Source organism: Pan troglodytes, chromosome 1, assembly GCF_028858775.2.
Source record: "Pan troglodytes isolate AG18354 chromosome 1, NHGRI_mPanTro3-v2.0_pri, whole genome shotgun sequence".
In the NCBI taxonomy this organism is placed as follows: Eukaryota; Metazoa; Chordata; class Mammalia; order Primates; family Hominidae; genus Pan; species Pan troglodytes.
Window position 1 is genome coordinate 205155909 of NC_072398.2, and position 26108 is coordinate 205182016.

At 55.6% G+C, this 26108-nt stretch overlaps 1 protein-coding gene across 2 annotated transcripts; it reads right to left on the minus strand.

Annotated features, from left to right (window-relative positions):
• Positions 1-786: 786 nt before the first annotated feature.
• On the minus strand, positions 787-18725 carry SELENON (selenoprotein N). 2 transcript variants are annotated; one of them, XM_024357070.3, is made up of 13 exons: positions 18526-18725; positions 17778-17895; positions 16822-16923; positions 13662-13795; positions 10211-10420; positions 9851-9975; positions 9181-9318; positions 7466-7547; positions 7122-7310; positions 6231-6336; positions 5014-5126; positions 4829-4930; positions 787-3460 (listed from the first exon to the last, which is right to left on the minus strand). In XM_024357070.3, exons 1-13 carry the CDS (start codon positions 18706-18708, stop codon positions 3290-3292), a joined length of 1773 nt encoding a protein of 590 aa, XP_024212838.1. In that variant the 5' UTR covers positions 18709-18725; the 3' UTR covers positions 787-3289. The 2 variants fall into 2 exon arrangements, with proteins under 2 accessions (XP_024212838.1, XP_016812071.2); XM_016956582.4 differs by lacking the exon at positions 16822-16923 and having other exon boundaries at positions 18526-18723.
• Positions 18726-26108: the final 7383 nt, after the last annotated feature.

Genomic DNA, 26108 nt, shown 5'->3' on the forward strand with positions numbered 1-26108 from the left:
GTTTTCATTTTGCACGGGGCTGTGCAAATTATGTAACTGGTCCTGGCTAGAGACCTCAGAGGTCGTCCACCCTGATCTCCACCATATCTCAAACGCTGAAGATTGACTTCCAGGTCTGGCCCTCTTCCCAGGATGGCACATTGTGTTTTAATCATTACCTTTCCCTCCTGTGCGATGGCGGATCATGCAAGTCCACGCTGGCTGTCTGTCCTGGGTGTAGATGCTGATTTGGTGTCCCACTCAGATCCCCTTGCAGGAAGAATGGAGCCCCCTACCTGGGAATTTCCTTCACCTCCCAAGCCAATGACTGATACAAGGTCCAAAAGGCCAGTTCAGCTCTGCAGTGTGGTTTATACCCCACAGCTCTTCCACTGTGGGTCAGGCCAAGGCTGGGCTGAGACTGTTCCTGCTCAGCATTTTTCCTTTCCCTCTTCTGCTTCCTTCCTTCTTTTACTGGTTTTTCTGGAAGTACACTCCCCCCCAGCCCCACCAAACAAACAAAACAAACAAAAAAAACACTTCATGCCTGTCTCAGGCTCTGCTTTTAAGACAATGATTTTAACTTCCAGATCTCTCTCAACAGAGAGCACCAGATTCTCAAAACACTAAGTCTTACCACTTGTTCTATCGTAAAACTTATTTTGGGCAAGTCACTCAAGCCTTCGATAGGTAAGATAGTACCTGAAAGCATTCCAGCTCAACTCTGCCCCAAGAGGGAGCCACCCCATGGAAGGATGGAGCTGAGCAACATGCCACTCAAAGGAAAAGCACTTAGAACCACTCTAGTTAGTCTTCTCTAATTTTATTACAGGGCATGTTGGGGACAGGGGAGGGAAGTGTTAGAGGAGTGACAGGAGGGCAGCCCGGGGCCCTCTCCCACCCTGAGCCTCGAGGCCTGGTGGGGGACAGGAACTGCAGAGGCATCAGATAAGGCCTCAGAAAGCCCAGGCCATCATTTTCCATGGTACCAGGCTGGCTCAATGTGGAACTGGCCCTCCCAGAGCAGCAGGAGAAGGGCTCGCATGGGCTGCTCCCGTCACCTGTGCCTGACAGGATGGGGGAGGCAGAGAGAGAGCATCAGACGCCCTCCCTCCCCATAAGGGGCATGGGGGATGGGGACACTTCCTCCCAGGACACAGGGAGCCTGGCTGAGCTGGCTGGCTCATGCCCCATCTGGTCTGGAGGTCAGAGGGGAGTGAGACACTCTGGTTTGAAAGGCCTTCCTTTCCACTTTGGGGAAAACAGGCAGGGAGAGAGGTGAGGGTGCCATGCCAAAAAACACCCCCAAATCCAGATGCAGACTTTGGAGCCCCATGTGGGTTTGAATCTCAACTCTACCTGAGTGACCCTGGGCAAGTCACTTCACTTCCCTGAGACTCAAGTTTCATCAAGATGGGAACAATGAGCATCTGCCTCACAGGCTTGTCGTGAGGATTAAGTGAGAAGGTGCATGTAATATTAGCGATGACTGGATGATACAAAATTAAGAACAAGGCTGGGCACGATTGCTCACGCCTGTAATCCCAGCACTTTGGGAGGCTGAGGCAGGTGGATCACCTGAGGTCAGGAGTTCCAGATCAGCCTGACCAATATGGTGAAACCCCATCTCTACTAAAAATACAAAAATTAGCCAGGCATGGTGGCATGCACCTGTAATCCCAGCTACTCGGGAGGCTGAGGCAAGAGAATTGCTTGAACCTGGGAGGTGGAGGTTGCAGTGAGCCAAGATCGAGCCATAGCACTCCAGCCTGGGTGACAGAGCAAGACTCAGTCTCAAAACAAAACAAAACAAAATTGAGAACAAGACTGGCTGGGGAAGGCTCAGTGGACACGCCCAAGGCAAGTGGGGTAACTCGGCACATAAAAGGCCCAGGAGTGGCTGCGGAGATGTCTGCCTTCCTTCTTCCTCTGCCAGGCTGAGTGAGCCCCGGGTGGGGTGAGGGGGTGGGGAGAGAACTGGGGGCTGGGGAGGGGGCAGCCTGACTTCAAGACCTTAATGAAAGAGAGTACAGGCATGCCTGTGGGCCTGTGTGGAGGATGGGACAGTGCTGGGGATCATGGATCCTCTGAGGACTGTTTTTAAAAAGCTGAAGAGGAGAAGGAAGAGAGGACTACTTCTTCCCATAGGTGCAGCTGCAAAGACATCAAGCTGGACCCATCGAGGATTTCGGATTCAGCCATCATGGGGCTGCTGCCGGGGAAGCCACTGCCCCTCCTTTCTCCTCAGCACTGGGGTTATAAAAAAATACGTACAAACCATGAGAAAGTTTGTGTAAAAACACTTTTCTGCACATATAAAAAGAGAGACTGGCCGTGGTCAGTGGCTCAGGACGTGGACCAAAGTCCCAAGAGTGGCCAAGGGGAGTCCGTGGTGCCCCAGAGGTAGAAGAGCTAGCCTGGGGCACCCCTGGTTGCCGGGACAGTGCCGGCTCTGGAGAAGGCTGTGGTGTTTGGCTGGGTTGTGCTTCTGTGGATGCAAGGTCTGAGGGGCAAGAGGGGTGGCAGGAGCGCTGGCTTCCGCAGTCCTGCAAAGACCCTGTGCTAAGGTAGGCGGTGGGAGTGCCTTGGCCCTGGGCCTCGGGAACCCCCTTAGTGAACCCCATTGCTAAAGGCAGAAACCCCTTCACAGTAAACTTCCCCAGACAGCTGGTCAGTGGCGTGGTCAGGGAAGCTGCAGGGGGTCCCGTCTGATTTCCACTCTGATGGAGGGTTCTGCCCAGAGGCTCCAGAAGACTGGCTCCTGCTGAGACTGACCCCAGCTGGGGACATCAGGCACAGGAGGGCAGTCCAGGGTATGGCCAGGAACGAAGGCTCTAGATAAACAGGGGAGCCGCCTTGGCAGCCTGGCCCCTCCTGGCTGGGGCTTCTTGATGTTTCCTGTGGGAAGGGCTGAAAGCAAGGAGAGGGTGGTGGCCCCGTCTTCCTAGCCTGCTCCTCCCTCCATTCTTCACCCCACAAGGGCCTAGACTGTGTGGCTGGCTAGGAAAGGTCCAGGGAGTTCACCCAGGCCCTGATCTGGGGGGGCCAAGCAGCTTCCAGAGCCAAATGGATAGGGAGAGCCGAGTGACAGTCAGAGCTAGAGGTTCCTCTGCCCAGTCAGCCCAGACATCCCTTGTCTACCCGCCACCATGGAGCCAAGGCTGTGGTGGCCACCCTCAGTGGATCTTGTACCCCCCAAGGCAGCCTAGGAGTGGGGTGGGAGTGGGCGGCATCTGCAGTCTGAAATGGGCTGAGGACCACTCTGGCTCTGAGGCGTGGGGGCCTGTGCATCAGATCCCGTCCGGGCACTCTAGGGCTGGAGGAGGGGCAGGCCACGCCGGAGTCCCTCCTTCAGGAACTGCATGTAGGTGGCCGTGGACGGGTCTTCAAAGGTGGATGAGAAGCTGAAGAGATTGCTCTCGATTTCCTCGGGCTTCATGGAGGTGATGTCCAAGAAGTAGTTGGCATTGATGTGGTGGACCTGGGAGAAGGGCCGGGTGAGGCAAGTGGGGCGGAGGGGGGCCCCCAGGCTCCCTGTGCCCTCTGTTCTATGGGGAGAAGCAGGGATGCTATCAGGCCTTGACTGTCCTTGTCTGAGGTGGATGGTGGGCAGGCAGTGCTGCTGTAAGCCCTCGCCAGCACCCGACACCATCTCATCACCCTGTGTCTGACGAGGGGGCTCCTCCCTGCCTTGCCTACCAAGTGAAAACCCAACACCTTCCAACATCACCTCTTCTACTAGCCCTCTGCCCCCGCCCCCCGAAATGACCCCTCTCCTCTGTTCCTGTGACCCCGGACTCCATCCTGAACTCCGTCCTCCCTTCTCTCACTGCAGCCTCACATTCAATGGGCCTCTCCTTTGGCCTCTCGCTCCAGAGACTGAGCTCCTTCAGCACGGGGCCGTGTCTTTATCTTTGTGCCTGGCACACAGTAGGTGCCCAGTAGATGAACAAATGAATGAATCAGCATTCAATCAACATTCATATGAATGAGAGGCCTGGTTCTCCCAACCAGGCCCAGCCTCATCCAGTTCCCCGAAACCATCTCATCACCCTTGTGCCTGGGACAGCAGATGCCTTCTGCCTGGTGCCCTTTCCTTTGCACCAAACCCTCACTGGACACCTCTCCCGTGACAGCCCCTGCTCCTGAACTGCTCCCATCCTAAGATCCTGAGGAAGCCAGCCCCCTCCTACGGCCCTGGGTCCCACACTAACCATGCCTTGGGACTTAAAGGATAAGGGGTCGCTTTGATCAGAAGAGCTGGAGATCTGAGGCTCAAGGGCAGGCCTCGGTTCAAAGCCAGCTGCACTTAATTGACTGCAACATTTGTCCAGTCTCTGAACTTTCTGGGCCTCCTTGTTTATAAAATGGGTATTCATGACCATCCATCTCCCAAAGCTGCTGTGAGGCCCCAGTGAGAAGACTTGCTGAGTGCTAGGTAAGGGGCCCTTAGGGAGAGGTGGGGTCTTGAATCTTGGCTCAGGGCCCTCTCCTGGTCTCTGTCACAAGGCCTGGCTCCTCCCTCCCCTTCCATCCCAGGACTGGCTGCCATGGTCCAAGGTGAGCCTTCCCTTCCAGGCTGTGTTTCTAGGGAGGCGCTGACTCTGCCTCGGGACTATGCTCACTGCTGCGCAGCCCCCGATGACCAACACCTGCATCACGATTCCTGTTTCTACACGGGGACAACGGAGGCTTAGACTGGGTAAGAGACCAGCTTGAGGCTTTGCAGCCAGGAAGTGGCAGGGACAGTCCCGAAGCCTGATGAAGTCTGCACATCCACGCCTCCTGCTGGTTGCTCCCGGGGCCCCGAGGTGCCTGGGCCCTGTGGGGTCTGAGTGGGGGTGCCTACCACGGTGCCATTGGGCAGGCAGATCATCATCTCCACGGGGAAGCTGTACTTCTCCAGGTGCAGGCCAGCCAGCTTCTGGTGGGACGAGTTCTCCTGGTTGTTCTGTGGGGACAGTTGCACACTCCTGATGCCGCGGCCCCCACCACTGTTCTGGACGCTCCTGTTCCTGCCACCTGCCCGCTCACCTGCAGTTCCTCCAGCTCCTTCACCAGGGACCAGGTGCTGATGAAGCTCTCGTTGAGCAGGGTGAGGATGGGCGAACTTTCCAGGACAGTCTCCCGGAGAGTCCGCCCTGAACCTGTTCAGGAAGAGGAAAAAGCTGGACGACAGAAGGGTGAGGTGCCCCCACATCTTGCTGGGGTGCAATCTTGCTTTGGGGAGACCTCACGGGCTGCAGGACAGTCTCTGCACCCAAGTGAAATAACAGATTCAAAGAGCCTGAGGCAGAGTAGGTGCTGAATAAATGATAGTTGGAATTAACATCAATAATATACCAGCATCCTGGGCTGAGATTAGGGTTAGGGGTTCTACCTGGCCCTGGGGACTTGCAGACAGTGACAGCTTCTTAAATCCAATGAACGCTCTGTGTCCCAGGGCCTTCACACAGGCTGTTCCTCTACCTGGAACACTCCATCCGGTCACTTGAGAAACTCCTACTCATCCTTCAAAGTCTCAGCGTAAATATCACTGTCTTCACAAAGCCTTCCCTGACCCCCAGTTATACACTCTGGTGCCACTCTGGACTGTCCCCTGTAGAACACTCACCGTGCTTGTACTGACTCATTTGGTGTCTGCCTTTGCACTGTGTCTCCCCCTTTGAGGGCAGGGACCCCTTCTGCCTTCCTCACTGTGGGACACCAGCACCCAGCCCACTGCTGCACTGATGGTTGACAGGGTGAGGGTGGGGCACTGTTTTGTTCATCTTTGTGCCCACTGCCAGACACCCAAAGGACGTTGCATCTAGGGGGCCTCTGGTGAATTTCCTGAATCAATTAACACAAGCCCAGCCTCTGGCCCGATTTTTTCTCTTACACGTATATAACACTTAACAGTGTATGCGGCACTTTCACCTCCATGTCCACAGCTATGAGAGGTAAGTGTGTTATCCCCTCTTACTATTGAGAAAACTGAGGCTCACAGAGGGGAAGACACTTGGTCAAGGTTACCAAGCTGACAATGGCTGAGTTTGAACCCAGTCTGCCAGGGCCCTTTCTTCAGCATCTGGTAGCTCCCTCTGGGCTCAGCACAGAAACCCCCAAGCCCTCACCCCACGCCCCTACCATGGGCAGTCCCCGAGGCCCTCACGACTCAACAGAAGAGTCCCATTGGTCTCAGAGCCTCTGGTACCCCACAAGGTGTGGACTTTCCCACTGCTCCCCTTAGATCCAGCCGGGCCCCTCACCTCAGCAGGACTGGTCGTCCAGGGCCCCCCACAGCAGGATTGAGTGCACCAGCTTGTTCTCAGCCTTGGCTCGGTCGAAGGCCTCAGTGAACGGCAAGTAGGAGACCTGGGGCCACACCGAGACAGAGCGAAGCCATCATCAAAGCGGCCAGGGTCCCACTCGGGCTGAGTCTGTAGTGTGTGCAAGTGTGTGTGTGTGTATGTTTGTGTGTAGGCATATATATTTGTGTGTATGTTTGTGTATATGTACATTTGTATGTGTATATATATGTTTGTGTATGTTTGTATATATGTGTATGTGTGTGTGTATATATATGTTAGTGTGTGTGTTTGTATGTGTGTGAAGTGGGTGCTGCTAAGCCAGGGGATGGATGTCTCCTCCAAGTTCTATTTATTATTATTATTTTCATTTATTTTTTATTTTGAGATGGAGTCTCACTCTGTTGCCCAGGCTGGAGTGCAGTGGCGCAATCATAGCTCATTGCAGCCTTGAACTCCTGGGCTCAAACAGTCCTCCTGCCTCAGCCTCCCCAAAGCTTTGGTACTACAGGTGCGTGCTACCACCACCCCCAGGTAATTAAAAAAATTCTTTTGTAGATATGGGGTCTCGCTATGTTGCCCAGATTGCTCTTGAACTCCTGGCCACAAGTGATTCTCTGCCTCCGCCTCCCAAAGTTTTGGATTATAGGCATGAGCCATTGCACCTGGCCTCTTCCTCCAAGTTCTGAATGGCAGCGGGGAGGCCCCGCTGGCACAGCTGGGCCCAACAGTGAGACAGCCTCAGTAGCAAGCCCTGCACACATACCAGCGCCTGTGCCCAGCTGCTGCTCCACAGCTCCCAGCCTCTGCCCATGCAGCCTGACCCTGGCCTTCACCCCTGCCCAGCCTCACCTTCTTGAAGGGGTACATGGCCACCTCCAGGCGCCGGGCAGCCTCCTCCCAGCTCAGCTCCTGCTGCCACTTGATCTCCTCAAACACAAACTGCAGGGGCTCCCCTGAGGGCAGGTGGCTGTCGATCATGCTGCCATCCTCATCCAGGATCACGGAGGGCACAGAGGGGCCCGTGGCCTCCAGCTCCATCTGGGCCAGAGGTCAGTGGTGGGGGGAAGGCTCAGAGATGGGCAAGAATCCTCAGGGGCTCCCCTAGAGACCCTCCAAAATGCTCCACTCATTGCAGAGGGAGGGCGGGGCCCTGCAGCCGAGCCCACCTGGATGGGAGCCTCCTGTGCGCTCACCTGGGGTATGTAGCCGATGTCCACCTCCATGTTGCTGCTTTCACTGGCCCCGTAAAGCCACTCCATGTCCACATTCAGAGACCTGCGATGGCCAGGACAGAGTGACACCATCATCAAAGCCCATTATCTGTGTCACACTTTCTCTCACATAATACCTGCAACTGTCTCCACTTTCCAGATGAGGACACTGAGGTTTCTCAAGGTGAACACCTGCTCTCAGAGCCACTGGGATTCTGGCTGCAGAGCCCTGGCCCTCTTCCCCACCAGGCTGCCCCTTCCTAAGGCACTGGAGCCACTTCACCATCCGCCAGCCCTGCCCCTCGCAATTCACAAAGGGCCTGCACAGCCATGGCCCGTGTACTGTCCAGGACCCTTTGAAGCAGAGAGATGGCCAGTGCCTCAAGGCGGGTCACAGGGTGGGGCAGGAATGAAAACGAGCACCGTGGCCCCTGCACAGGCCTCTGGCGGGCAGCAGGAAATCTGAGCCGAGCAGTGCAATCTGCAGATCCGCCGCACGAGGGAGCCCCAGCACTGACAAACCACCACCTCCGCAGCAGGGGGCACAGAGGGCAGAGCTAGGTACCCCCCGGGGGTCAGCAGTCCCTGGTGCCTGGTCCTCAGACACGAGCCCAGGAACAGCTGGTCCTGGAGCTGGCCACTGCCTCTCTCCTTCTGTCCCATACAGTCCAGGCCCCCTCCTCAACAACGCTGGGATGGAGGCAGGTGTGCCCAGCCCTAGGTGAGCAGATGGAGGGCTTGTGCCCTCCTCTTCCTTTTCCCTTTGATCGGGAAGCCCCTGCCCTTCCCACTCTGGGGAGGGAGGGAAGCCACCCCCACTCCTAGGGGCAATTTTCTCTTCCCATGTTATCCCAACCATCCTCTCACACCTGCCCTGTGGGTGAAGTAGGCCAGGAGTCAGTCTCCCATCCGGCAGATGAGGAAACAGGCCTACAGAGGGCCAGGGCCTTGCCCACAGCCACACAGCCAATGGGTTCCACAGCTGAGACTTAACTGCAGACCTCCTGGCTCCCAGCCAGGTCTTATCCCTGTAGAGCGGTCACTCAGGCCCACTAGGTGGCCACTTGCTATCAGTTAGGAATCTGGACAAACTTGAAGCCAGGGCCCCCTGGGTCCTCTACTCTGCTGACAGGTGGCCAGCCCTGAGGAGGTGAGGCAAGCAGGTGGCTGGTGTAGCACCGTCCCGGAAGCCCCTCTGGGGCTCTGCAGCAGTGGAGGGCCTGCCCTCAGCCTTTGGATGTGCTGTTTCTCTGCCTAGCAAAACCCTCAGAGCCCTGATCTCTGCTGAGATGACCTTTTTCTTCTGGGAAGCCTTCCTGGACCCCACAGCTGGGTCCCTGCCTAGTTGCTGGCCTTCCCCTTGGTGGCGTGCACAGGCTGCGGTTACAGCTCTGCCTGGGGCCTGTCAGCAGTATGAGGGCGGGGAGGCCCAGCTTCAGGAAGGGTCTGCGGACTGCTGCACTGGGTCCCAGGCACAGAGGTGGAGGGCCAGGCCACGGGTGCCTGGGAAGAGCTGGTGGGTGATCAGCTCATTCTCTTGCCTGCCTCATGCCACCTCCTGCCACGTCAGCCCCATGAGATGGGCTCTGGGGAGCAAAGGAAGGGGCAGAGACAGAAGAGGCCCCTAGGCTCCTGGAGCTGGGGAGCAGGACAAGCTGTAGGAGGGAGCCAAGGCTGGGCCAGGGTCAAGCTCCCACCTGTGGTTGGGCACGAAGAGCCGGAAGTCGCGGACGTGGGTGGCGTCTTTGGAGAGGATGATGTGGCCGGTGAACTGAGCAGGGGAGAACCAAAAGGGGAAGTCGGGCGGCTCACTGAGCTGGAACTCGGCATGGATCCTGTGGGGAAGGGGATCTGCTGCACCAGAGCTGCCCACCTTCTCCCCAGGAGCCCGGGAAGCCTTGGCCAGAATCATCAGGGAGAGGAGGCTGAGTGTGGGGGTGGAGGTGGATGGGCCAGGGGGCAGCAGCGAGGCTCTCCAAATGCTGCTCATCCTTCGAGGCCCGGGTCACATGCCCCTCCTCTGGAAGCCCTGCCTGGACCCCCTCCCCCAGCCTTCACAGCTTCTGGAGGGCATGTGTGACTGGGTGTCCTTCCCGCTTCTGTGTGGATGGCACAACCATGGCTACCAGCCCCGTGCCAAGCAAGTTCCACAACTTTTCTTTCTGAACCCTCACGTGCCTTACGAGGAAGTCATCAGCACCTGGATCCACAGGTGAGAAAACTGAGGCTCAGAGAGCCAAAGCTGCTTGCCCAAGACGGCAGTGGGAGGAGAGGTGGAGCTGGAAGGCTCAAGCCGGGCCCTCCCCTCTGGGCGCTGTACCGTCATGCCTCCCCGGTGCTCCAGGCCAGCCAGTGTGGCCCACTCACCGGAACATCACAGTGTAGTAGAAGTCGCTGATGGCAGTCAGGCAGGCCACAGCTCCCTGAGGGGCAAAGCGGGTCTTCACAAAGGGCCGAGGGTGGAACATGCTCAGGAGCCGGTGGATGATGACCTGGGGGCGGCGGGAGGCACGTACTGGCTTGCTGGGTCCCGCTGGGCCTGGATCCGCTGGGGTGGGGGTCAGCCCAGACCCGATGGCCCAGGGGCCCCATGGGGAGGGGGCAGGTCCAGAGGAAGGCAGGAGAGCAGGTGGGGCAGGCCTGGCACTGGGGTCCAGGCGCAGACAGGGGGTGGCCACTCCTGGGCTGGGGCGGAGGGGCCCCACGTCGCACCCCAGCTGTCCTCACCTCCTTGCCCTTGGGCGGCGGTGGATAGAAGCGGTTGTTGGACAGGTAGCCAGTGAACACGCTCAGCTCACTGGGGATGATCCACCAGGGCTCACCCAGCTCCTGGCCTGGCGGGGGAAGGAAGGGCTGGAAGTGGCGGGTGGCAAACACTGCACTTGGTGAGGCGGCGGCTGTCCAGTTTCGGAGGCCGGACAGGGCGAGGCGGGAGACCTGGGGCGGGGGAAAGCAAAGCTCCAGGAATCTGAGAACATGACTCCGGGGTCTCCTGTACCATGTGGGTGGAGGTCTCCCTCAAGCCCCGAGCCAGCCCACACCAAGGGAGCAGATGGACCCCAGGGAGGTTCCTGCCCTTATCATGGCCACAAGCTTAGCAATATCCCGCCAGAGAGAGGCTCCTCTCCCTGCTGCAGTGCCTCTGCAGCCCACCCAGGCGCAGCCCACCCAGGCGCAGCCCAGGCCAGAGCAGCTCGCTCGAGGGCAAGGTTGGAATGGGGATGGTGGGGCTCTGTGCCTCACATAGTCCCACCTCCATCCTATGCATAAGCCCATGGGCCAGCCTTGGGTGCCACCACCCTGCCTGGCTTCCCTGGCCCTCCAGCAGCCCTACTCTCCCTCCCCAGTCTCCTCTCCAAGTCTCCTCCCAGGGACTAATGTCCCACTGGCCAGCTCAGGGTTTCGGTTTGGAGCTAAGTCCGATGAGGGTGGTGGCCAATCATGTTTGAGGTGAAATCTCTAGGGTCAAGAGCAGGATGAGACCACAGGGAAGGGGAAGGAAGGCCACCCCCAGAAGGGCCCTGCCTTAAGTACAGCCTGCCCTACCCTGGGCAAAAGGCCTTCCCTAAGCCCGAGTCCTCATCGGTGACCTGCCTCGCCTCTGTCTGACAAGCTGATGGCTCGGAGAGGACGCTCAGAGACCACAGAGCTGTCTACACGTCGGCCAGCATTTGGGGAACAGCAGATTCCCTCTTCTGTCGCCACCTCCCTGGCAGCAGGAGCTCAGGCTTGGTGGGAGGTGGGAGGAAAGCAGGCAGAGAGCTCCCACAGAGACAGATTTAACAGGCGGTTCTTAAGGCAGAGCTGGCTGTGCGGGGCCAGGCCGAGCCCGCCTTCCTGGGTCCTGCTTGTAGGCTTGCCACCCCCTGCAGGGGACCTGCCAGCGATGGGTGCTGGGCTTGGTGGGGCTCTGCTCGGGGGCCAGGGCTAGGGGTGCTGCTCCTGCCTCACCCCAGTTCTTGCTGTCTGTGCGGACTTATCTGCTCAGACCAGCCCATCACTGCCAAACCCATGGAGATGGGTTCCCCATCTCCTTTTGTGGAAGGTCAGACCGGTTTTGACCACTTCCTGGACTCCTGCCTATCTGCTGCACTGTCTCCTTGGCTGAGAAGAACACGTTTATTCATTTGTTCATTCCACAAAATGTTTTATGCACCTACTGTATAGGAAGTTTCTATCAGGATACACTGTGCACCCTGTCTTCTTGGAGCTTATAGTGGGAGACGGCAAGTAAACAGGACCCAAAATGGGCAATGCCCTTCCCTGTGAGCTCCTCCTTGGAATTTCTGTCCCTCCCTGAACCTGGAGCGATGAGGTTAAGAAAGGGGCTCCCGGCCGGGCATGGTGGCTCATGCCTGTAATCCCTATAATCCCTGTACGCCTGTAATTCGGGAGGCCGAGGCAGGTGGATCACGAGGTCAGGAGATTGAAACCATCCTGGTCAACATGGAGAAACCCCGTCTCTACTAAAAACACAAAGAAATTAGCCGGGTGTGGTGGTGGGCACCTGTAGTCCCAGCTACTCGGGAGGCTGAAGCAGGAGAATAGCTTGAACCCGGGAGGCGGAGCTTGCAGCGAGCAGAGATCGCGCCACTGCACTCCAGCCTGGGCGACAGAGCGAGACTCCGTCCCCCAAAAAAAAAAAAAAAAGAAAGAAAGGGGTTCCCCAGCACTGCTTCCCTGGGCTGGGCCAGGTGGCAATTCCACCACAGGTGCCAGCCTCAAGGTCATTCCCAAGTTTCTTTTGCCATGTGGCTGCCAGGCTCTAGAGTTGGGCACTGCCAAGGGGCTGCTGCTGGGCAGCAGACATCCAAAATCCCCTGGGGACCTCAACTTCAACATGTGCAGACTGACCTCATTCTCTACCCCTACTCCCTCCCCGCCTACAGTCCCCATCTGGGCAAGCAGCCCACCATGCCCCTGGTCACAGCCAGAAGCCTGAGTCATCCAACTCCTGCCCACCCACTGTCCATGAGGAGCCGCTCCCTGCCCTTCCTTCCCCAGCATCCTCCAGGCTGCCCTTACTCTCCATCTCCTCTCCGTCTCCCCTCCAGAACTGGTCTTCTTGCCTCCCACTTCTCCCCATTCTACACATGCCCCGTCCCTGGCCTGGAGAGCCCAGGTCTGATGAGAAAGCTGTCTTATTTAAAATCTGCACGATATTCAGCCACCACAGAATGAAGGCCAAAGGCAGGCAACAAAGCCCTTGGTGGGGTCTGGCACCTTCTCTCCTGGCCCCACTGATTGGGATGCCCCTGTGTGGGTCCTGCATGCCCCCTGGGCCCAGACACACCCACTGCCTGGCCTCAGTGACCAGCCTGGCACTCCTGCCTTCAGGCCTCTGTTCGTGCTGAAGTGGCATTGGCTGAGATGAAAAGGCTGGGTCGGGCTGTGTGGGCTGGGCACAGAGAGGCAGTGTTCCTGGCAGAGGGAACCACATGTGAGAAGGCTCCCAGTTGGAAGAAAGCCTGGGGATTTGGAAGGAAGGAAGTCTGGTGTGGTTGGAACAGAGGAAGCCCACAGAGGGGAGGAGAGAGTGGGAGAGAGTGCAAAAGGGCAGGCAGGGGCTGAGGCAGCTTCATCCTGCAATGCGCTCAGGACCCTGTCCAAAGGGCCTTGGGTTGGGGAGGGGCTGGCAAGGAGAGCATCTGTCCACCTCCTACCTCCACCTTCTCAGGTGCCCTCCCCACCCCACAGCCCTCTGCTGGGGACCAAACCTCAGGTCTAGATCATCAGAGTTCAACAGAGTACCTATCAGGAGCCAGGCACCATGCTGTGCCCCATGGGGAAGAGATGGCTGTGTGGGAAGTAATCATCATAGTATGTGGGGCGGCTGCACTAACAGGGTCTCTACCGCACTGCTGCTTCCTCCAAGACCCCCCCCCAACCTGTGCTCAGTCACCCTGCTGAGCCCTCCTCATCCTGCAGTCTACCAGATGTCACTTCCTCTAGGAAGCTATCCCAGACTCCCCAATCTGGGCCAGAAGCTAATGCTTCTCTCTCCTGCTCCCCCAGCAGGCTGTATGCCTGGACAGCAGGGACAACATCACCGCACATGGACCTCCAGGGCCTGGCTCTAGTGGGCACACAGAGGGCAGAGGAAAGATGGATGAATGGAGCAGAAACTCATCTTCAGGATACACACAGATGACCCCACTGCCTGTGGTCCCCAACTCACCCCTAGGAAGCCATCTTTGCTCTTGGTCATGGTCTCCGGGAGCAGAGGCTGGAATCGGGCTTCTATGGTGAGCGTCTCCTCACTAGGGTCAGGGGGCAACTCCTCCTCCTCGTAGCTGGCCACGGGAGTTGACCCTATGAGACACAGACATCGGAGAGGCACTGCCCTTATGCTACAGGGCTCACCTCTCCCTCATCATCCACACTAGCTGGTGATTAACGGAGCCAGGCAGGGGGTGGGGGTAGCTGGGGTGTTAACAGTTAACAGTCACCAAAGTAACAACCAGTGTATCGCATTTTAGTTTCAGGATAGCCCAGGGAGGCAGATAATAACATTACCAACTCCATTTGACAAATGAGAAAGTGTTCAGAGAGGTAAAGTCACTTCCCCAGGTCACATAGCTAGATGGTGGGGGAATCGGGATTGAAACCCAGGCCTGTTTCCTCGAAACCCATGACCAACCACGACCCTTTTCTAGGTCTTCTGGGACTGAGAGGAACTCAGTCAAGGGAACCGGAGTAATGAATGAAGCAAGAAACAGAAACAGGCTCTTTGGTGTCATAGGGAGAGCACTGGTTTGAGAGTGAGGAGACCCACTTTCCCCTGCTTTTTTTTTTTTTGCGGGGGGGGGGGGGTGGGGGGGCATTGCCCCAGCTGTAGGAGGGGCTGGACTGGCAGTGTGGCTGGATTTGATTTCTTGGATCTTTTCCTGCTCAGAGATCTGGCAAGTCTATAACCTTCCCAGTATAGAAGGATTCATTTTGAAGGGAGAAATGACGCCTATTTCAAAAGGGGTGAGTAATAGTCACCAGTAACAAAGTGTAGCCAGCGGAGGGCAGGGGTGGGTCTTGCCCTGTCTGCCCTCTCAGGGCAGGGTAGTGGTACAGAGATGATGCCTGGCATTTGCTGACTGACTGGCTAGCAGGCTGAATGATGCATTAAAGCAGTTCTCAACCAGATGTCCTCAAAATCACCCAGGATGCCTTTAAACTACAGATGCTCACAACCCACCTCAGACCTACTGAATGAGAATCTGCAGGGGTGAGAGTCTGGAATCTGCCCTTTTAATGAGCACTCCCTACTGCTCCTGATCCAAATCCCTATTCTGAAGAATCACTTATTTCTGTATTTGTAAGTCAATGAGGTAAAACTTTCCAAAACGCAATCTAGAAACCCAAGAAGAAGGGAGCAACAGGAATATGCAGGGTTATTAGTAAGCCTTGCTTATTCAATTATTTTACTGATATCACAGATAAATATTAATAATAATGATTCCCAAGGCAGCTCATGCCTGTAATCCCAGCACTTTGGGAAGCCGAAGCAGGCGGATCACCTGAGGTTAGGAGTTTTAGACCAGCTTGGCCAACATGATGAAACCCCGTCTCTACTAAAAATGCCAAAATTAGCTGGGCATGGTGGTGCACCCCTGTAATCCCAGCCCAGCTACTCTGGAGACTGAGACAGGAGAATTGCTTGAACCTGGGAGGCAGAGGTTGCAGTGAGCCGAGCACTCCAGCCTGGGTGACAGAGCAAGACTCCATCTCAAAAACAAAAAACAAAAAACAAAAAAAACAAAAACCAATAATAATAATGATGCCCCCACCACCTAGCTGTATGATCTGGGGAAGAGACTTCACCTCTCTGAGCCTTTGCTTTCTCATTTGTCAAATGGAGTTGGTAATAATGTTATTAATTATAATAATAATACTCAGCATTTTACAGCCCTTTGGCTTTTTAATAAAAAGTTTTATTTCCTGACTTATGAGTAACATTTGCCCATTATAGGTAATTTGTAAAAATTTTAAGGGATAAGGCAGAAAATTAAACACGCTCATAATTCTACCAAATAGAACTAGTTGGCTCTATTTCCTGCTTGGATTTGATTCCCCCTGCCCTTTGATTTCTCAATACTTGGTCCATTTTTGCATTCACAGCCTAGAGGTAATGGGGGAATTCTTTTACCCTGATGGAGAAAAAGATTTCTGTGCAAAAAATTAAAAGTGCACCTCAACAAGCTTTGCTAACATGTCATTATGAGAGAACTCTCACTCTGGCCACAAAAAAGGACAAAGAGGTAGCTGTGCAAATGCACAGAAGTGTATGCAAAACAAGAAGTACAGGCAAGGCCACAAGGGGACGACCTGTTTATCTGCCCATCTGCTTTCATGACAGAACTGTCTGCCACTGAGAGACATTGATACACATCCACTCCAGCTCATTAGCATTTTTCATCCAACCTTCCTCCTCTAGCAGCGATCACAGGTCACCGGGCCAGCACGGAGCCAACCTACACAATACACCCCTGAAAAACAGCAGGCTAGTGACAGCGCTTTGAAGCTTATGCACCCGAAACAGCCAGCATGTCTCTCTTGCCTTTCCCATCAATGACTGACTTACACCAAGCAATCTGGGTAATAAGTAGGTGTCCAAGATCCTAAGTTCAAGAAACGTCACAAGAAGTTGGAAGAAAATGGGCACAGAGGTTAGGGTGGTGGTGGGGCAGCGAGAGAAGCATTTTATAATTCATTAGAATGTTTCAGCCCCTCATCTTTAACCAAATAAATAAATAAATAATCACTGACTGCACTAGGCAAAAATGATAGCAAGAATGGAATAGGAGGCCGGGCACAGTGGCTCACGCCTGTAATCCCAGCACTTTGGGAGGCTGAGGCAGGCAGATCTCTCGAGGTCAGGAGTTCGAGACCAGCCTGGCTAACAAGGCAAAACCCTGTCTCTACTAAAAATACAAAATCAGCCCGGCATGGTGGTAGGTGCCTGTAATCCCAGCTCCTGGGAAGGCTGAGGCAGGGGAATTGCTTGAACCAGGGAGGCAGAAGCTGCAGTGAGCTGAGATTGCGTCACTGCACTCCAGTCTAGGTGACAGAGCAAGACTCCATCTCAACAACAACAACAACAACAAAGAATGGAATAGGAATCTGAAAGCACCTAAGCAAAGTTTCAGATTTAGTAATGATAGTTATAGCTCCTGGCTGGGTGCGGTGGTTCACACCTGTAATTCCAGCACTTTGGGAGGCCAAGGTAAGAGGATCGTTTGAGCCCAGGAGTTTGAGACCAGCCTAGGCAACGTAGTGAGACTGCATCTCTACAAAAATAGAAAAATCAGCTGGGCGTGGTAGCACATGCCTGTGGTCCCACTTACTCAGGAGGCTGAGGCAGGAGGATCAATTGAGCCAGGGAAGTTGAGGCTGCAGTGGGCTGTGACTGCACCACTGCACTCCAGTCTGGGTGACAGAACAAGACCCTGTCTCAAAAAAAAAAAAAAGTTATAGCTGCTGTCTATTGGAAATCTACTGCATATTCGTCACTGTGCATTTCTTTTCTCTACTGAAACCTGTGAGCTGGTGCAGGACCCTGAAGCCAGATGGCCCCAGTTCTAGCCCTGGCTCCGCACCTTTCTAGCTTAGGAAACTGGGGAGCCTGCCTGTGCCTTAGTCTCTCAAACTATTAAACATGGGGATCATGACAGTGTCCATCTCCCAGGGCTACTGTGAGGTTTAAAGAGAGAACCCACATGAAGTACTTAAATACCTGGCACGGAGGAGGTGGCCAAGGAATGGTTTTTTTGTTTTTTTAGTTTTGCTTTGTTTGTTTGTTTTGAGACAGGGTCTCACTGTGTCGCCCAGGCTGGAGTGCAATGGTGTGATGTCAACTCACTGCAACCTCTGCCTCATGGCCTCTAGTGATCCTCCCACCTCAGCCTCCCAAGTAGCTGGGACTACAGGTGTGCACCACCACACCCGGCTAATTTTTGTATTTTTGTAGGGATGGGGTTTTGCCATGTTGACCAGGCTGGTCTTGAACTCCTGGGCTCAAGCGATCCTTCCATCTCCCAAAGTGTTGGGATTACAGACGTGAGCTACCTCGCAGACCAAAGAATGTTAGCTGGTATTATTGCTCACAAGTCTGAGAAAAACAGGCTCAGGGGTTGCTGGAGCAGCTCGCCCAAGCCACCAGCTACAAAGTGTCAGAGCTGGGAGGAGTCCAGGGCCTCTGAGATCCCACGAGCTTCCCTCCACTCCAGACGGCCGCTCCTGCTCAGTGAAGACACCGTTGGCCAAGGCGCCCTCCTCCCCAGCCGCCAGCCTCTCCTGGTACCTGTTAGCTTCTCAGCAATGGGTTTGAACTCCTCAGGGCTGATGTACATATCCCCGTCAGTGTCCAAGGAGGAAAAGAGAAAAAGGCCATCTGTCCCCAGGGTCTTCAGCGCCAGTTCCTGCTTGGGAGGAGAGACTGGGCTGGGCACCATTTGGCGGCCTGGTCTCCTGGTCCCCAACAGGCAGTTGCTTCCGCATGGAGCCCCTTCTCCCACCATCTTCCTGAGTTCTCCCAGTGCCTCCCGGTCCATCTGTGCAAATGTTGCCTCTGAACTGCCCCAGAGCCTCCAGTCCCTCCTAGTCCCTGCTCATCCACTGTCTGGTCCGACTGCCCCCTCCCAGTTTGTCCCCACTCCGCCTTCCGCCTGGCCCTGGCTGCTTGGCCCTGTTCCTCCTGCACCTTCTGTCCTCTCCTGTGTCCCCTCCTCACTGTCCCAGGGCTCCCCAGTGCCCCTTTAAGACTCTGCGGGAACCAGCTTCACTGTGTCCAGGTCACTCCTCTGGATAGAGACCCCCTCCAGTCTGTCCCAGCCCCACACTGGCCTCCGTTCGCCTTCCCCCCATCAGCCCGGCCCCAGGCACCCCCCACCCGCCTCCCGTGTCCCCTCCTTCCCGTGCTCCCTCCCGTCCAGTCCCCCTCCGCCCTCCGCCTCCCCCGACTCGTCCCTGCCCATGTCCCCCCTGCTGCCGAGGCTGGGTCCTTCAGTCCCCGCTCCCGCGCTCCCGCCCCAGCCAGCTCGGGCCCGGACCTGCCGCGCGGCCGCCTGGGCCTCGGCGTGGCGGGCGCAGACCCGGACGGCGGCGGCAGCGGCGGCGGCCAGCAGGGCTCCGAGCAGCGCCAGGGAGCGGGCGCGGCGGCGCGGTGGCGCGGGAGGCTGCGCGGCGGGGCCGGGGCTGGGCGGCCCGCGTTGGCCCGGCCGGGCCCGGCCCATGGCTGCAGCTGGCGGCGGCTGCCGGCGGCCCCGGACGCGAAGGGGCGGGGCGGGGCCGGGGGCGGGGCGGCCGGGGCGGGGAGGGGCGGGGCGGCCGGGGCGGGGAGGGGCGGGGCGGCCGGGGCGGGGAGGGGCGGGGCGGCCGCAGGGGCCGGGCGGGGGGTCGCTGGTTCCCGGCTTCGCAGCCCGGCCAGAGCCCGGGGCGGGGTCAGCTACACCGGAAGGCCAAGAGGGGCTGATCGCGTCTATGCGGTCGGGTCCGTAGTCCCGGCCACCCCAGCCTCCCCAGGCCGCTTCCTGCCTCTCCGCGCCCCTTCCCGTGCTTCCGTTCCCAAAGCTAAGCCAGGCCTCTGCGGCCCACTTGCCTGGCCCAGCCCAGAGAGCGATTCCAGACTGGGGACTGGGACAAAGAAGGGGCTGGGGCCAGAGGCTGGGGAGAAGCCACACACCCTGTGCTTTCCTGGAGAAGGGGCGTCGGGGGCCACTGAGGCCTCGTGTCCCTCCTCTGCTGGCAGCCGTGCACGAGGCCAGAGACTGCTGAGGGGCATCCGTCCATCCTTATCCCACCAGTTTTCTAAAAGTTCCTCTGTCATCTAGAGCAAGACCAATTAAAAAGAAAGCCCAGCCCCTGTTCCCCTCATGTGCAGTTGGGGGGCCACCTCCGCAGATGCATGGGTTATGGGGATTGGCCTTGTTCCAGGCACAGCAGGTGCAGCTCTGAACCTGCACTTCCCTGGGCCCAAATTTCCTCATCTCCACCAAGGAGTTAAAAGAGCCCCCCAACCCCCACCCTCCGGGCTCTGGTCTGGTGAGGGGAAGGCGAGGCTCCAGCCCCTCAGCAGCTGGAGCTACCAGAGGCCCTGGCTTTTCTGGAGAACAGCACGCGGCATGCTTGGAGGAGGGCCTTGGAAATAGGGGTGGGTGGTGTTGAGGACATATTTTCATGCCTGTCAATCCCCAGGACCCTTGGTTCCTTGGGGCTCTCTTCCATTCTTTCAAAGCCCCCAGTTACCATGGGGTGGCTCTAGATGTCTCTACCTGCATTTTCTCAGGCGAGGGTGGCAGCTGCAGAAGCCTCTAGACAAGAACTCTGAGCCCAGAGGCGAGCAGTGCCTGCCTTTGCAGAGCCCCACCAACCCCCCCAGCGCAGGGGCACCTGTCAGGCCTGAGGGATCCAAAGGATGCTGAGCTCTGCCCATGTGCTGGACTTCAGGTGGGGTGATTTACACATTCTCTCACTCTGTTCTCAAGCCACCTTGTGAGGTAGAGACTGCTTCCCTGGTTTTCAAATGAAGAAGCCTGACCTCTGGCACCCAGGTCTATGGGTCCAAATCTCCTGCCATCCTGCCTCCCAGGCTTCCCACGGGATGACCCGGTCGACTGAGTTGGGGGTGGGGTCCTGCCTCCACTGCCCATCCTGTTCTTCTTTGGTGGCCAGCCATGGCAGCGCCAGGTGAGGCCTTCCCAGAGCCCACACAGGGCGTGGCACATCGTGGGCACTCCTCAGTGTCTGTCGGATGAATGACTCCCAGGGACCTTCCAGAGTTGTGGGCCCAACCCAACCCTTGCCCTGTGCTCTGGCCCCAGTGTCCTTAGAGGGACCCACTGAGGGCCTGACATCTGGCATTGGCTTCTGAAGGCTTCCAACTGTGCCACTTTCAACTCATTATTGCTACTGTTTGGGGACACCCTGTGTACGATACATGCTACTAGAAAACCAAATTCCATTCTATTGGAAGCAAAACTAGTAGAGCACAAAGCAGGTTAGGAGGGGAAGATTGATGAGCTAAGGCTTCTGGAAAATAAACAAAGGAAGTTTTCTTTCCCAGATAACTTTTATTTATTACACTTGCTTTTTCTTAAAGATACAGTTACCCCACTGGTCTCTGCTGCCCAGTGCTGAAGAAATGGGTTTCTGGGGCTTGCGGGACTTGGGGGATGATTCTAGAAGCTCAGGAAGGCGCACAGTGGGGGTGAGTTAATGACAATCAGGTCAGATCAGTGTGCCTCTGTGAAAAGGATCAATCTTGGGCCCAGCTCTGGGAGATGTCAGTTCTGGGAGGTGTCAGCTCTGGGACTGGCAGTGGAGCAGGGCCGGTTTCCCACTGGAGGGCGCCCTTCCCAGAAGGGCTTGTCCCAAACCAAGATCCCCGGCAGGGCAAGGCCGTGAGAGATAGGGCCTAGTGGGTGGTTCTGGCTGGGGCAGCCCTGCAGGATCTCTTTGGCACCTTGCTGTTGCCTCCCAGTGGGCAAGGGTGACACTTGGGAACTGGCAGCCAATGGGAACCACAGCAAGGTGAGTGACGCACTGGCCACGTCCATGAGGGTCTCGGAGGTTAGTGGGCACTCGCTCATTCATCCTTCCAACACATGTATTGAAGGGCTACTATGCCGTGTCCTGGCGATTGGGTGTCCATCAGAAAACAAAACAGTCTCTGCTCTTCCAGATGAGTCAATGGATACTGCAACCCTCCTCTCGAGGGGTAAGTGCTCTGAGAGGGGTGTGCACAGAGGAGGGTCCCCCTGACTATCAGGAGGGCTCAGAAGAGGCTTCCCAGAGGAGAGGTCTGGCCAGACCTTGACTTCAGGAGCTCACCAGGCATAGCACCCAGGAAGATCATTCCAGAGGGTGGGAACAGCAGAGGTGAAGGCCCAGTGATGTGAAACTCGATGGAGTATCCGTAGCGTCTCGAGAATATAGTCCAGTGGATTTGAGCAGAGGGACCCGGGGGGGAAGTGTGAAGAGGGAGGAGGAGGAGGCAGGAAGGTTGGGCTGGCGCTCTGGCCAGCTTGTGAAAAGCCTGGACTTTACCATTGAGACAATGTGGAGGCATCAGAAGAGAGGGACATTCAGCCACTGCAGCACCCTTCAGACTCCCTACTGGGTCCCAGCTTCTGCCTGGGGGCACCCACACCCACCTCCCTGCGCAGAGGGTGTTGGCGTAAGCACTCCAGGCCACTCCATCCACCCATGAGAAGAGGAGGGAGCCTGACCTGCCTGCAGCCACATTTAAGTAGGGGCAGGGTCACTGCCTCGAATCCTGGTGTCTCTCTCTCTTTCTCTCTCCTACACACACACACACCCCTGATGTGTGTGTGTCTCTCTTTCTCTCTCCTACACACACACACACGCACACGCACACACACCCCTGCCTGCCTCCTAGTAGCATCCTCTTCTGCTTCCTGTCTCTTTGGGGTAAACTCACCAGGAAAGGCCTTCTTCCTGCAGGGGGCGCTGCTGCCCTCCAGGGAATCAAATCAAATTAGGATTTTCCATTCCAGTTTCACCGGCGACAGTGAGCCAGGAAGAGGGCCATTTGGCTCTGTTTTTTGTGTTTCTTCTCTTCATCTGGGACCCTAGAGAGGCAGGTGATTTTCCCCAAACCCAACCCTAACATCTTGGCAGCCAATAATAGGACCAACATTTGAGAACAAAGGATCACTTGGGGGAAACAGGCTTCTGGTGCCACTGCAGGAGTTGCTTAAGCATGCCCGGACCACGTGGGCCTCTCTGCAAACTAAGTACCTGCTGTGTGCCAGGGACTGTTCTCAGCCCTGGGAACACAGTATTATAGAAGACGGGCAAGGCACTTCCTCTGTGGGGGCTGAATATTCTACTCGGAGGAAGGAAATGACAGACACACAAGGTAATTTCAGAGAAAGGTAAGTGTGAAGGAGTGAGACAGGGCACTGTGGCACAGTGCCACAGGCAGGCATCAGCAGCGTAGCTGGGAGGTGACACATACACTGCGCCTGGAATGGGAAGAAGCAGCCAGCTATGAGAAGAATCGAGGAAGGAGCGTCCCGGGCACGGAGAAGAGGGGAGAGCCGGTGCAAAGGCCTGGGGTGGAAACAAGCTTGGTATGTCCAGGAGACACACAGAAGGCAGAGTGAGTTATGGGAAGAGAAAAGCTTGGTGACAGAGGCTGGGACAGGACGTCGGAATCTTGCAGGCCTCGGCAACAAACTTCATTCAATTTATTTATTGAGACAGGGTCTCACTCTGTCCCCCAGGCTGCAGTGCAGTGGCACGATCTCAGTTCACTGCAACGTTGAACTCCTGGGCTCAAAGCATCCTTCCACCCCAGCCTATCAAGTAGCTGGGACCACAGGTGTGAGTCACGGCACTTGGCCAAACTTCATTCTAGATATGATGTGAAACCATTATAAGGTGTTAAGCAGGGTGGTGACAATGTGTGACTTGGTTTTTTGTTGGTTTGTTTGTTTTTGAGATGGAATCTTGCTCTTGTCGCTCAGGCTGGAGTGTAGTGGCGCGATCTCGGCTCACTGAAACCTCTGCCTCCCGGATTCAAGCAATTCTCCTGCCTCAGCCTCCAGAGTAGCTGGGATTACAGGTGCCGGCCACCGAGCCTGGCTACTTTTTGTATTTTTAGTAGAGACAGGGTTTCACCATACTGGCCAAGCTGGTCTCAAACTCCTGACCTCAAGTGATCCGCCTACCTCGGCCTCCCAAAGTGCTGGGATTACAGGAGTGAGCCACCGCACTCGGCTGGTGACTTGTTTTTTAAAAGACCTTTCTGATAGCCCAGATGCAGAAACAACCCAAATTTCCAGCAATGAATGGATAAACAATGCGGTGTATCCATTTGATAAGTATTAGTGGGCAATAATAAACCTTAGAAACTTTAAGCTGGGTGGAAAAAGCCAAACACAAAGACCACGGCTTGTGTGATTCATTCAGTGAAATATCCAGAATCCACAGATCCAGAGAGACAGAAACTAGATTAGCAGTTGCCTGGGGCTATAGTGGGAGACCGGGAGGAGGGGGCTGGGGAGTAACTGCTAATGGGTACAAAGTTTCTTCTGGGGTGATAAAATGTTCTAAAATTAGATTATAATGATGCTTGCACAATTCTGTGATATACTAAAAAAACATGAATTGTCCATCTTTGAAGTGGGTGGATTTTATGGCATGTAAATGATATCCCAGTAAAGCCTCTTGGTTTTGATGTTTGTTTAAAGATCTTTCTGGTTTCTGGGTAGAGAATAGAGTTAGGGGATGGACAGAGGAAGGAGGGAGACAGGAGGCTAATGCAGTCGCCCAGACATAAGATGGCAGGGATTGGGCAGGCGTGGACAAGATATATGAGTGTAGCAGAGCCACAGACAGGATTTGCGGATGGGTCAGAAGTGGACGGCGAGAGGAAAGACCAGCATCAGCCGTGGGTTGAGCTTGGGTAGCTGGTGGCACCATCCTGAGATGAGGCACCCTGGAGGGACCCCGGCTGGGGAGAAGGCTTGGTCCAGTCTGCCAGGTTAAGATGCCTGAGAGCTGGCTGGGCGTGGTGGCTCACGCCTATAATCCCAGCACTTTGGGATGCTGGGGTGATCATGAGGTCAGGAGGTCGAGACCATCCTGGCCAACATGGTGAAACCCCATCTTTACTAAAAATACAAAAAATTAGCTGGGTGTGGTGGCGCATGCCTGTAGTCCCAGCTACTCGGGAGGCTGAGGCAGGAGAATCGCTTGAACCTGGAAGGCTGAGGTTGCAGTGAGCCAAGATCACACCACTGCACTCCAGCCTGGTGACAGAGGGAGACTCCAGCTCAAAAAAAAAAAGATGCCTGAGAGTCACCCTCACGGAGGTGTCAAGGAGGCAGTTGTGTGTGTATGACTATGGGGCTATGAACTGTAGGGAAGGGGGGCATGGATTATAAATCTGGGAGTTGCCAGTCTAAAAATGGCACTTAAAGCCACAAGATTCAATGAGATCATTGAAGAGAGAGAAGAGAAGCTGCCTTTGGCCTATGTGGCCACAGATGCCGCCGTGTCTTGGAATGTTGAGTGGCTTTGGCTGGATTTACAGGCATGGAGCTGTGGCTGTGATTAGCCAAAAAATAGATTAATGTTAGAGGTCATGACAGGCTTGGCTTGGCTCTCGTACTGTCCAGGCTGGGAGAGAGATTTGTTTCCCGGGGTCAGTAAATGCCCCCGGGACTTTGCCAGATGGACAGATTTATTCTCAGCATCACGAGTGCAGAGGCCCTGGTTACCCAGCCTGGCTGCCCACTAGTCACCTGGGGCCTTTGAAGGAGACCAATGCTTGGGGCCAACCCCCAGTTGGTTGGGGGAAAGAGGGACATTTTTACCAGCTCTCCAGTGATTTTGAGGGAGAAAATGTAAAGACGGCCAAGTTCCACACACAAGCCACAAAAAAGAGTTTGACATTCGGGGCCTGTGAGTGTCAGGCACAGGCAGATGGTGCCGGATGATCTGGCCTGAATTCTGCTCCACTTGTCTTGTGTGTTTTGAACTGGGTCCAGGGCCAAGGAGGGAACAGTGCTGGGGGGGTCAGCCACCCTGGTCTGCTCAGGACTGACACTGATGGAGCACCGAGGATGTGGGATACTCGGTCCTACAAGCAAGAAAGCCCTAACTGGGAAGAGCTAGTCACCCAAACAAGGGAGAGGCATAGCTCAGCTTGCATCTGAGAGGCTTTATTTCATCATCTCTGATCTTGGTTGTGCACTTCAGAGGTTTTTTTTTTTTTTTACCACAAATGAGTACAAGAGGGCTTCATAATGACCAGACAAGAAAGTGTGAGCATCCTTATTAGACAGGAGCTAAGTGGTTATAAGTTGTATCATATAAATTAAGACAGAAAATGCAGAGGATTTTTTTTTTTTTTTTGAGACAAGGTCTCACTGTCACCCTGGCTGGAGTACAGTGGTGCAACTTCAGCTCACTGCAATCTCTGCCTCCCAGGCTCAACTGATCCTCTTACCTCTGCCTCCTGGGCTCAAGAGAGCCTCCCACCTCAGCCTCCCGAGTAGCTGGGATTACAGGCGCCTGCCACCACACCCGGCTAATTTTTGTATGTTTAGTAGAGATGGGGTTTCACCATGTTGGCCAGGCTGGTCTCTAACTCCTGACCTCAGGTGATCCGCCCACCTCGGCCTCCGAAAGTGCTGGGATTATGGTTGTGAGCCACTATACCCAGCCTATTTTATTTTGAGATGGGGTCTCACTCTGTTGCCCTGGCTGCAGTGCTATGGCATGATCATAGCTCACTGCAGCCTTGAACTCCTGGCCTCAAGCCAGCCTCCCGCCTTGACCTCCCAAAGTGCTGGGATTACAGGTGTGAGCCACTATACCCAGCCTCAGTGGAATGTTTATAATCCAAAAAACCACGAAAAGAATGAAATGTCTGTGCCTGAAATTAGGTGATGGTGAAAGAGGTCCACATAGGGTTTGCTCTGGGGATGGCAGGTATTGACTGGAAGCAGCACATGCAAGCCTTCTGGGTGCTGGAATAGTCTTGATCTTGACTGGGGAGGTGGTCATATGAGCGTGCATATAGGTCAACATTCCTTGAGCTGGTCATTTAAGAATAGTGCGTTTTAGGCTGGGTGCAATGGCTCATGCCTGTAATCCCGAC